At 42.3% G+C, this 11,755-nt stretch overlaps 1 protein-coding gene and 1 pseudogene across 1 annotated transcript in view; one reads left to right on the top strand and one right to left on the bottom strand.

Annotated features, from left to right (window-relative positions):
- Positions 1 to 11,755, bottom strand: part of RBM25 (RNA binding motif protein 25) — an 84,472-nt gene that overhangs the window by 66,710 nt on the left and 6,007 nt on the right. The window contains exon 2 of the mRNA XM_011949815.1: positions 4,590 to 4,710. Within this exon, the coding sequence (XP_011805205.1) occupies positions 4,590 to 4,695 (106 nt within the window). The 5' untranslated portion in view covers positions 4,696 to 4,710. The remainder of the gene's footprint in view (positions 1 to 4,589; positions 4,711 to 11,755) is intronic.
- On the top strand, positions 7,706 to 8,342 carry LOC105517323 (annotated as a pseudogene).

Raw genomic sequence — 11,755 nt, forward strand, 5'->3', positions numbered from 1 at the left:
GGGAGGCGGAGCTTGCAGTGAGCTGAGATCCGGCCACTGCACTCCAGCCCGGGTGACAGAGCGAGACTCCGTCTCAAAAAAAAAAAAAAAAAAAATGTATGAAGAAAATCAGGATATATGGACCAAAGAGAAAACTGATGCCCAAATGAAAGTTGTTCAAAACACTTTCCTTCTTTAACTATTAATCTGTTTGATGGCTGATAACTAACTTTATTCAGTTTTCTGCAACATTCTCTCAATTTTCTCAACAGAATTTCCTTTCAGCAAAATTTCTTTCTTTTAAGGAAAAAATTTTGTCCAAAGGGCCAGCCAGAGCCTTCCAGCAGAATTTCACCTATTTATGGTCCATTATAAAACAACTAAGTTACTACTTAAAATCAGTAATTGTTACATGGAATAAAGTAGTAGTGTAAACTTTCATATTACACCTCTGGCAGCAGATGATAACAAATACATATCCATGATTATCTAGAAGCACAGCTTAAAGCAGCTCCACTACAAGCATGTCTAAAATAACTTATGAAAGTACTGCATTCTGTTCCATAATACACATGCATAAACAGTTGTTCTGATTTTTTTCCCTTTTTGAGACAAAGTGTCACTCTTGTTGCCCAGGATGGAGTGCAGTGGTATGATCTCGGCTCACTGCAACCTCGGCTTCCCAGGTTCAAGCGATTCTCCTGCCTCAGCCTTCTGGGTAGCTGGGATTACAGGCCTGGGCCACCACGCCTGGCTAATTTTTTGTATTTTTAGCATTTCCTCATGTTGGCCAGACTGGTCTCGAACTCCTGACCTCAGGTGATCCACCCACCTTGGCCTCCCAAAGTGCTGAGGTTACAGGCGTGAGCCACTGTGCCAGGCCTGATTTTTTTAAATTATGATTTTCCCCCAATTCTTGAAATGTTAAATAATATTCCACAGAAATTCCCATATTTATCTTGTGGCTTTTCAGACCCAAGGGTAGAAGGCTCCCAAAGCTGAGCCTATGGTAGTAAATTCAAAATTTTACAATGAGTAGTTGAATCCAAAATAAAGACAAGGTCAGGTGCAGTGGCTCACATCTGTAATTCCAGAACTTTGGAAGGCTGAGGTGGGGGTATACCTTGAGCCCAGAAGTTCAAGACCAGCCTGGATAAGATGGTGAGACCCCCATCTTTATAAAATTTTAAAAAAAAATTTTTAATTAACAGAATATGGTGACACAAGCCTGTGGTCCCAGCTACTCAGGAGGGCTGAGATGGGAGTCCAGGAGGTCAAGGCTGCAGTGAGCCATGATCACGCCACTGTACTCCAGTCTGGCAACAAAGTGAGGCCTCAAAACACACACATACACACACGTGCACACACACAAAATAAAGACAAATGTGCTGTTTATACAACCCCTGTAACATACATGCTATGAATTAACAACCCATCATGAGTCAGCCAACTGCAATGATCTTAAGTCAAAAGAAAAATTTCTTGTAAAGCAAAGATACTCATTTTTTCAAAGATGAGGTCTCACTCTTCGGACTTGAACTCCTGGGCTCAGGCCATCCTCCCACCTCAGTCTCCTGAGTAGCCAGGACAATGGACACACACAACCACACCCAACATAAGCAATGTTAACTATGTACTTCAGGATAATGGTTCTCAAAGGTGGATTCTCCGTGCTTAAATAAGTGCCAAAAATTACCTGTGAACTTGTTAAAAATTAAGATTCCTGAGCCCCAATTTCTGAGGATCTGATTCAGGGGGTTGGAGCAGGGTCTGAACATTTTTTTTAAACTCCATAAATCTTTACTTATATTGACTTATAATATACACTTTAAAATATCTGGAAAAATAGGCCGGGTGCGGTGGCTCAAGCCTGTAATCCCAGCACTTTGGGAGGCCGAGACGGGCGGATCACGAGGTCAGGAGATCAAGACCTGCCTGGGCAATATAGTGTGACCCCATTTTCCACAAAAAGGAAAAAGACCAAAAAAAAAAAGTAAGACACGTGGTACAACATGGTGATACAGTCAGTAACGGTGTACTATATTCTTGAAAATAACCAAGAGAAAATCTACACTTAAAACCTAGAGTGTTCGCACAACAGCAGAAAAAATAAGTATGTAAAGCAATATACCATGTGTTAATTAGCTCAATTCAGTCATTCCACAACAAATACGTTATTTCAAGACGTTGCGCACGATAAACATAAAATTTTCTCAAATAAAGTAAAAACAAATCCTTTGAAAGTTATTTTAAGCATCAAATGAAGAATTTATGTGGAAATCTAAGGAGAATCTTGTTATTCCTGGTTCTTTCACAGAAAACAAAAATCATGGGCTGGGCGCAGTGGCTCACGCCTGTAATCCCAGCACTTTGGGAGGCAAAGATGAGTAAATCACCTGAGGTCAGGCGTTTAAGACTAGTCTGACCAACATGGTGAAGCCCCATTTCTACTAAAAATACAAAAATTAGCGAGGCATACTGGTGTGTGCCTGTAATCCCAGCTACTTGGGAGGCTGAGGCAGGAAAATTGCTTGAACCTGGGAGGCAGAGGTTGCAGTGAGCCGAGATCACCCCATTGCACTCCAGCCTGGGGGACAAGTGCAAGACTCTGTCCCCCCAAAAAATAGTAATAAAGAAAATCATGCTTGTAGTTATAGCTACTCAGGAAATTGACGCACAAGGATCCCTGAGCCCAGGAGTTCAAGGCTGCAGTGTGCTGTCATCGTGCCTGTGTATAACCACTGCACTCCAGCCTAGGAAACATAGCAGAACTCTAATTCTTTATTAAAAAAAAAAAAGGCGAAAAGTGGCAGGACACGGTAGCTCACACCCATAATCCAAACACTTTGGGAGGCCAAGACAGGCAGATCACTTGAGCCAACATGGCAAAACCCCATCACTACAGAAAATACAAACATTAGCCAAGCATGGTGGCACACACTCATAACCCCAGTTACTAGGGAGATTGAGTCAGGAGAATCACTTGAACCCAGGAGGTGGAGGCTGCAGTGAGCCGTAATGGCGCCACTGCACTCCAGCAACAGAGTGAGACTCTCTCAAAAAAAGCCAAAAAAAAAAATTCAAAAATTTGAAATCTTTTCTATAAACCCAATCTACTGGTAAGGAAATTAAAGCACAGATTCTCCATAACCACCCTTTTTGATTCTAAACAAGTGATTAAGCTTCCTGCCACCCCCCACCTCCCCACAAGACAGGGTCTTTCTTCCCTATGTTGTCCAGGTTGATCTTGAACTTCTGGGTTCAAGAAATCCTCCTGCCTCAGCCTCCCAAAGTGATGGGATTACAGGTATGAGCCACCATGCCCAGCCTGTAACTTCTAGAACACTTGGGCTTTGCATTATGGTTATAGTAAGGCCCATCGAAAAACGGATCTGAGTCAGGCATGGTGGCACACATCTATAGTCTCAGCTACTCAGGAGGCTGAGGCAGGAGGATCAGCTAAGTCCAGAAGATAGAGGCCGCATTAAGTTACAGTTGTGCCACCGTACTCCCAGCCTGGGAGACAAAGAGAGATCCTGTCTCAAAAAAATTAATAAATTAAAAATTAAAATCCAGATCTGCATTATGAGCCTATAAACGTATGAAGAAGGCTGCGCGCGGTGGCCCAAGCCTGTAATCCCAGTACTTTGGGAGGCCGAGACGGGCGGATCACAAGGTCAGGAGATCGAGACCATCCTGGCTAACACGGTGAAACCCCATCTCTACTAAAAAAATACAAAAAAACTAGCTGGGCGAGGTGGTGGTGCCTGTAGTCCCAGCTACTCGGGAGGCTGAGGCAGGAGAATGGCGTAAACCCGGGAGGCGGAGCTTGCAGTGAGCTGAGATCCGGCCACTGCACTCCAGCCTGGGTGACAGAGCGAAGACTCCGTCTCAAAAAATAAATAAATAAAATATCTGGAAAAATAAAGAAAAAACTAATAACCTTATTGCTTCCCTTTTTAGTAAGGGGATAGCAACAGCAGTTATGGGGGTATATGAGGAAAATTTTTCGCTGTATTACTTTCCGTATTTTTTTTGTTTGTTTTTGAACAATGTGTATGTAGTACCCGTTTTTTTAAATATAGAATTTTTAGGCCGGACATAGTGGCTCACACCTGTAATTCCAGCACTTTGGGAGGCAGAGGCAGGCGGATCATTTGAGGCCAGGAGTTCGAGACCAGCCTGGCCAACATAGCGAAACCCTGTCTACTAAAAATACAAAACTTAGCCAGGCATGGTGGCAGGTATGTGTAACCCCAGCTACTCGGGAGGCTGAGGCAGAGAATTGCTTGAGCCTAGGAGGTGGAGGTTGCAGTGAGCTGAGATCGTGCCACTGCAATCCAGCCAGGGTGACAGAGCAAGACTCTATCTCAAAAAAAGAATTTTTAAAAAACTTTCCAGATGAGGAAAAAAAAAAAACTTTGTAGATGAGTTTGATCCTCAGTCAGATATAAAAGCTACTGCTATAGGAAAAAGAGACATCCACATTTCCCAAACAATGCTGAGAGGCATCTTCACTAACAGTCACATATCTAACATTTTCCTGAAGTTAATATCACAAAGACAAAAGTACAAGTTTAACGACAAAAAACAGTTATCAATAAACTTACCTGGAGGTACAGGTGGAGGAAATCCTGGAAACTGCGGGGGTGGGATCCCTGGTGGGAGTGCTGGGATTCCCATGGGAGGGCGATTCAAATGAGGGGGGAAAGACATCCTTACTGCAGCAGTCTAAAGAAAAAAGGACATGACAAATCATTTTATTTGAAAACTTCACAATTTTATATGCCTTCTTTGCTGACTTTCATTTTTAGAGTATCTGCAAAATTCTGAACTTTTCTTACCCAAAGAAGTTGGCAAAGACCCTCTTTTCTGTCTGTTCATTGAGAATTCTTACAACTTAAATTTTTTCTAAAATAAGTTTCCAAAATGTACATGATCCAAGTTCAGGATAGACTCCTACAATCATGTAGGAATACATATAAAGGAAGAAAAAAATTTTCAGGTTCAGTTAATATCCAAAAATTAAATACCAAACATAAACGAATCTTTTTAGACCAAACTGAGAATCCAGATGGGTATCTAATAGTTTTTTAAGTGTTCTGATACATTCTTTCTTTGTTTTGTTTTTTTTTTTGAGACGGACTCTCACTCTGTGGACAGGTTAGAGTACAGTGGTGCAATCTCCACTCATTGCAACCTCTGCCTCCCAGGTTCAAGCAATTTTCCTGCCTGAGCCTCCCGAGTAGCTGGAACTACAGGACTGTATCACCACGCCCAGCTAATTTTTCTATTTTCAGTAGAGATGGGGTTTCACCATGTTTGCCAGGATGGTCTCCATCTCTTGACTTCAAGGGATCCGCCCTCCTCGGCCTCCCAAAGTGCCGGGATTACAGGCGTGAGCCACCATGCCTAGCTTTTTTTTTCTTTTTTTGAGATGGAGTCTTGCTCTGTCGCCAGGCTGGAGTGCAATGGCGCGATCTGGGCTCACTACAACCTCCGCCTCCCGGGTTCAAGCAATTCTCCTGCCTCAGCTTCTTGAGTAGCTGGGATTACAAGTGCGCACCACCACGCCCGGCTAATTTTTGTATTTTTAGTAGAGACAGGGTTTCACCATGTTGGCCAAGATGGTCTCAATCTCCTGACCTCATGATCCGCCTGCTTCGGCCTTCCAAAATGCTGGGATTACAGGCCTGAGCCACCGCACCCGGCCCATTTTTCTTGTATCTATCAGAATCCTAAAAACTAAAGGCACCAAGTTACACAGTATTTGTTGCTTCAATGCTGGCCACTTCCTAAGAGGCAAATGTGCTCATAAACTATACATCTCAGTAGGGGGAAATAAACTCCTGACTTCCAGTCATATAGTAACCACTCAAATATAAAGAGAACATACAATTTTTGACAAGAGGAAAAAAAAGGTCAATAGTTTTTTAAAAAAACTTAAAAGTAAACCTTGTAACCATTCTTGAATCAAAACTGAAGAATCAGAAGCTGGCATTTCATTTTTTAAAGTTTAAGAACAGGCTGGTTGCAGTGGCTCAGGCTTGTAATCCCAGCACTTAGTGAGGTCAAAGCGGATGCATCTCCTAAGGTCAGGAGTTCAAGACCAGCCTCGCCAGCATGGTGAAACCCCATCTTTACTAAAAATACAAAAAAAAAAGGCAGGGCATGGTGGTATGCGCCTGTAATCCCAGCTACTCGGGAGACTGAGGCAAGACAATCACTTGTAATCCACTGCACTCCAGCCTGGGTGACAGAGCAAGACTCTGTCTCGGGGTGGGAAGAAAAAGAAAAAAGAAGAACATATTTAACTGTTTCACTTAGTTTGTCATGTTAAAGAAAACTGTCATTTTGTTAAATATTGGCATTTAATGTTAATATTTAAATATTAGCATTTTTAGTATTAAAAAAAATTTCCAAATCAGCCAAGCATGGTAGTGCGTACCTATAGTCCCAACTACTTGGGAGGTTGATGCAGGAGGATGGCTTGAGAGACAGAGCAAGACCCTGTCTCAAAAAAAAAAATTTTTTTTCACCTCCAACTTTATTTTCAGCAACACACTTTTTTTTTTTTTTTTTAAGAAACAGGGTTGGCCAGGCGTGGTGGCTCACACCTGTAATCCCAACACTTTGGGAGGCCGACGCAGACAGATCACCTGAGGTTGGGAGTTTAGAACCAGTCTACCCAACGTGGAGAAACCCCATCTCCACTAAAAATACAAAATTAGCCGGGCATGGTGGCGCATGCCTGTAATCCCAGCTACACGTGAGGCTTAGGCAGGAAAATCGCTTGAACCAGGAAGGTGGACGTTGCAGTGAGCCAAGATCACGCCATTGCACCCCAGCCTAGGCAACAAGAGCGAACCTCCATCTCAAAAAAACAAAAAAAAATACTTCTCTCTACTATTTTGTCTTTTATGTTTTACAGAAACATAAAAAGAGAAAACACAAAAAGTGTAAGTCCTCCACTTCCTTGTCCCCAATCCCAACAGTTTGGTATCTACTGTTGTGCTCTTCTTAGTATCTCTCTACAAACTAATAATTTTTATTTTTCTACAACCAATCACATTACATGAATTTCTCCCTCATTATAAATGCCATCTCTTCATGTCAGTTCACAAAAGTTTTATTCCAAGCTGGGGATGGTGGCTCACGTCTGCAATCCCAACACTTCAGGAGGCCAAAGCAGGTGGATCACTTGAGGTCAGAAGTTCTACACCAGCCTGGCCAACATGGTGAAACTCCATCTCTACTAAAAATACAAAAATTAGCCAAGTGTGGTGGCACATGCCTGTAATCCCAGCTACTCGGGAAGCTGAGGCAAGAGAATCACTTGAACCCGGGGTGCGGAGTTTGCAGTGAGCTGAGATCATGCCACTACACTCCAGCCTGGGCGACAAGAGACTCTGTCTAAAAAAAATTAAAATAAAAATAAAGTCTTATTCCGCTCTTTATAATGCAGTAAACTGGCCAGGCGCAGTGGCTCACACCTGTAATCCCAGCACTCTGGGAGGCCGAGGTGGGTGGATCACAAGGTCAAGTGATTGAGACCATTCTGGCCAACATGGTGAAACCCCGTCTCTACTAAAAATACAAAAATTAGGAGAGCGGGTGGCTGCAGTAGTGAGAGGCTGGTGCTGCAGCTCTTTCCCTGCAGTCCAGCCGAGTAAGCACGCATCCCTGGCGCTTCCTTCTCTTCAGGCAGAGAGCTTGGGATGTGGTAATGCCAGCCAGACTTTTCAGAGCTATGGTCAGATCTACCGTACATTGTCAAAAGCACATCAGTGCCAAAGAACTGGTCATCTAATGTTGAAACCACTTAAGGAATTTGAAAATACAACATGCAGCACACTGACAATATGTCAAAACTTGGATTTGTTCCTTCCTGATAATACAGCTGGAGGTTTGAATAAGTCTCAGATTCTGTAAATGAACCAAAAAAAAAAAAAAAAAACAAATACAAGCATGGTCTCTCCATTAAATGCTGCTCATTGCCAAGATGAAAAGGCGCACCTTCCAATCATGAAATCCTTTGGTACTCAGAAGAGAGTGACTCATAAACCAAATCTACTGGGTTCTAAATGGTTTACAAAAATATTAAAGAGGCATTTCTCATCTGTATCAATGGAAACATTTGTTCCAAAACAAGGCTTTCCACAATCAAGAGACCACTAAAAGCATCCAGGGCCAAGCAGCCATCCAGGACCAACCTTCCAGTTCTGCCTGTGAATGAGGTAAAGCTGGGGTGGCTGTGGCTCATGTGCTTAGTGATTACTGCTCACGCTAAACCAGCATGCGCTGCACCCCAGCCTTACGGCCAACTTAAGAAACTGGCAGTCATCAAGATCTTTGAAGCCTAATAAATGTCCAATGACATTCAAAAGCTTAATTTTTAAGAATTAATATAAAAACAAAATATAGGCAATAAAAGATGAAAAAAATACAAAAATTAGCCAGGCGTAGTGGTGCACGCCTGTAGTCCCAGCTACCTGGGAGGCTAAGGCAGGAGAATCACTTGAACCCAGGAGGCGGAGGCTGCAGTGAGCTGAGATCAAGCCACTGCACTCCAGCCTGGCAACAGAGGAAGACTGTCTCAAAAATAATAAAATAATAACAATGCAGTAAATTATTATAATACGGACATATTTATTCAACCAACATTAACAGCTGGCTTGGCTCCACTTTCAGTTCTCACAAATAATGCTGAACATTCCTGGAGATAACAGACATATAACTGTATGCATCTGTACAGGTAATTCTCTAATACAGGTCAGAACTATATGTATCTGATTAGCTGGGCGTGGTGGCAGGTGCCTGTAGTCCCAGCTTCTTGGGAGGCTGAGGCAGGAGAATCGCTTGAACCTGGGAGGCGGAGGCTGCAGAGAGCCGAGATGGCACCATTGCACTCCAACCTGCGAAACAGAGCAGGACTCCATCTCAAAAAAAAACAACTATTACGTATTCAAACTTTACCTCCAAAAGCATCCCTGAAAACTATCATACAAATGTATATTCCCACACCAGAATATGGGTATGCCCTTTGCTCATATCCTCATCATTGTTAGATCAGTGTCAAAATTCTCATAATTTTGTAAGTAAAATACACTCTTATTGCAATTTACATTTCCCTCATGACTAATGAAGTTCAGTATCTGTTTACCTGTTTACTAGACATTTCTTTAAAAACAGAAAAGCATGACCTACATCCTCACAGCTCTACTTCCTCAGAATTCCTTTCACTTAAATTGGGATATCATATTCATTAAAACTAAACTTGAACTTCAGAAAACACAATATACTTAAAATTTAGAAAACTTCATAGGTAAAAGAATCCCTAGGATGAATTTTTTTCTTAGATGGAGTCTTGCTCTGTCGCCCAGGCTGGAGTGCTCACTGCAACCTCCACCTGTTGGGTTCAAGCGATTCTCCTGCCTCAGCCTAGCTGGGATTACAGGTGCACACCACCAGGTGCATGCCACCAAACTCAGTTAATTTTTGTATTTTTAGTAGAGATGGGGTTTCACCATGTTTGGCCAGGCTGGTCTCCAACTCCTGGCCTCAAGTGATCGGCCTCAGCCTTCCAAAGTGCTCGGATTACAGGCATAAACCACCTCGCCCAGCCCCTAGAAGGATTTAATATACTTGGCAAATGAGGTACTAGAAACTTTTTAAATAGTAGGTAGGTTATGAGTACATATTAACAAAGGAAAAACACAAGATTGCAAGACTGCAAATGTGTTGAGTTTTAAAATAAACTTTCTGTAAAACTCTTTGACCAAAACCAAACTGGGGGTTGTACCTCTTTTTAAAACAGGGCTACTGTCCTACTTACAGAAGCTCTTCTATTAACATTATAATAGCCTATCTCAGCGCTTTCTTAGGGTAGTTGGTTTTCATACCTGTTGAATAAACTGATTAATGAATAAATTAGTAAACAAACTCTGAGGACTTCAATAAACAAATTTATACTATCTCATGCCGCATACTATATCCTAGCAATGGCCCAGTGCCTAGCCTCACAATGGTTACAAGACTGGGCCATGAATTCATCTTCAGAACCGCTTTTCTTCCACTAGTATTAGATATAAATAATGCTTAATAGGCAAAACTCTCGGCCAGGGGCAGTGGCTCATGCCTGTAATCCCAGCACTTTCGGAGGCTGAGACAGGCAGATCACAAGGTCAGGAGATCGAGACCAACCTGGCCAACACGGCAAAACCCCATCTCTAATACAAAAAATTATCCGGACGTGGTAACGTGCACCTGTAGTCCCATCTACTCATGAGCCTGAGGCAGGGGAATCACTTGAACCCGGGAGGCAGGGGTTGCAGTGAGCGAAGACTGAGCCACTGCACTCCACCTTGGCGACAGAGCAAGTCTCAGCTAAAAAAAAAAAAAAAAAATTAGCCGGGTGCAGTGGCTCACCCCTGTAATCCCAGCACTTTGGGAGGCCGAGGCAGACAGATCACTTGAGGTCAGGAGTTCAAGACCAGCCCGGCCAACATGGTGAAACCCCATCTCTACTAAAATAGAAAAACTACTTGGGTGTGGTGGCAGGTACCTGTAATCCCAGCTACTCAAGAGGCAAAGGCACTGCACTCCAGCCTGAGTGACAGAGTAAGATTCCGTCTAAAAAAACAAACAAACAAAAAAGTAAAACTCTATATTCCTGGTATTTTAAGTTATATTTTATGGTTTTTAAATGTGTAATTCATCCCACAGAGTTAACCAAATATATTTAATTTTTGTTTATGCCAATATACTCATTCCATTCACTTCAAATTTTTCCATAACATATTCCTCTTTATTTGGAGCTGCCAAAACTTGCTTGTTGATAGTTAGACTTCAAAGGTGAAGGCAAAAATACCAGTTAACGGCTAATTTGTATGGATATTCCTTTAAGATAATTGGACTCTCTGGGGTGCGGTGGCTCATGCCTGTAATCCCAACACTTTGGGAGGCCAAGGCCAGCCTGGCCAACATGGTGAACCCCCGTCTCTATTAAAAATACAAAACTTAGCCAGGCGTGGTGGCAGGCGCCTGTAGTCCCAGCTACTCAGGAGGCTGAGGCAGGAGAATTGCTTAAACCTGGGAGGCGGAGGTTGCGGTGAGCTGAGACCACACCACTGCACTCCAGCCTGGGCGATAGAGCGAGACTCCATTCCAAAAAAAAAAAAAAATGGTCTCTCATGGAAATTCAGAAAACATTTCTCATCTACAATAAATACTAATGTCCACTTTAAGCAGCCTAAAAGGAGATTACCAACTACTTATTTCAACACAGGTTTATATGTTTTGCCATGTGAAACTGACTGAGAACTAACTTTTATAATCATAAGCAAAGCTTATCTGTTGTTACCTATACATGATAAACAAAATAAATCATAATACATTGAAAGTTGGTATGTACTTTGCAGAAAAATACATTAGGGAAGAGAGCTACAGAGTAGTTTATTTTAAATACAGTGATTAGGCCTCATCAAGAAGGTGAAGATTAGAACAAAGATTTAAAAGAGGCAGAGGCAGGAAGCCCTACTCGTATCTGGGGGAAACAGACTTCCAAGCAAAGGAAAAGACAAATACAAAGAGGCTGAAGCAGGAATGGTGTGTTTGAGGGAGGAACAGCAAGGCCAACAGTATGACTGGAGCAGAATAAATGAAGAAAATCAGAGATAAATACTGAGTGTTACGTGTAGAGTGTAGGGCACACTGGAAACATTTTAGTTTTAACTCTGAACGAGATGAAAATCATTTGAAGAGTTTTTTTGTTTTT

This window comes from Colobus angolensis, unplaced genomic scaffold (genome assembly GCF_000951035.1).
Source record: "Colobus angolensis palliatus isolate OR3802 unplaced genomic scaffold, Cang.pa_1.0 Scaffold3, whole genome shotgun sequence".
Classification (NCBI taxonomy): domain Eukaryota; kingdom Metazoa; phylum Chordata; class Mammalia; order Primates; family Cercopithecidae; genus Colobus; species Colobus angolensis.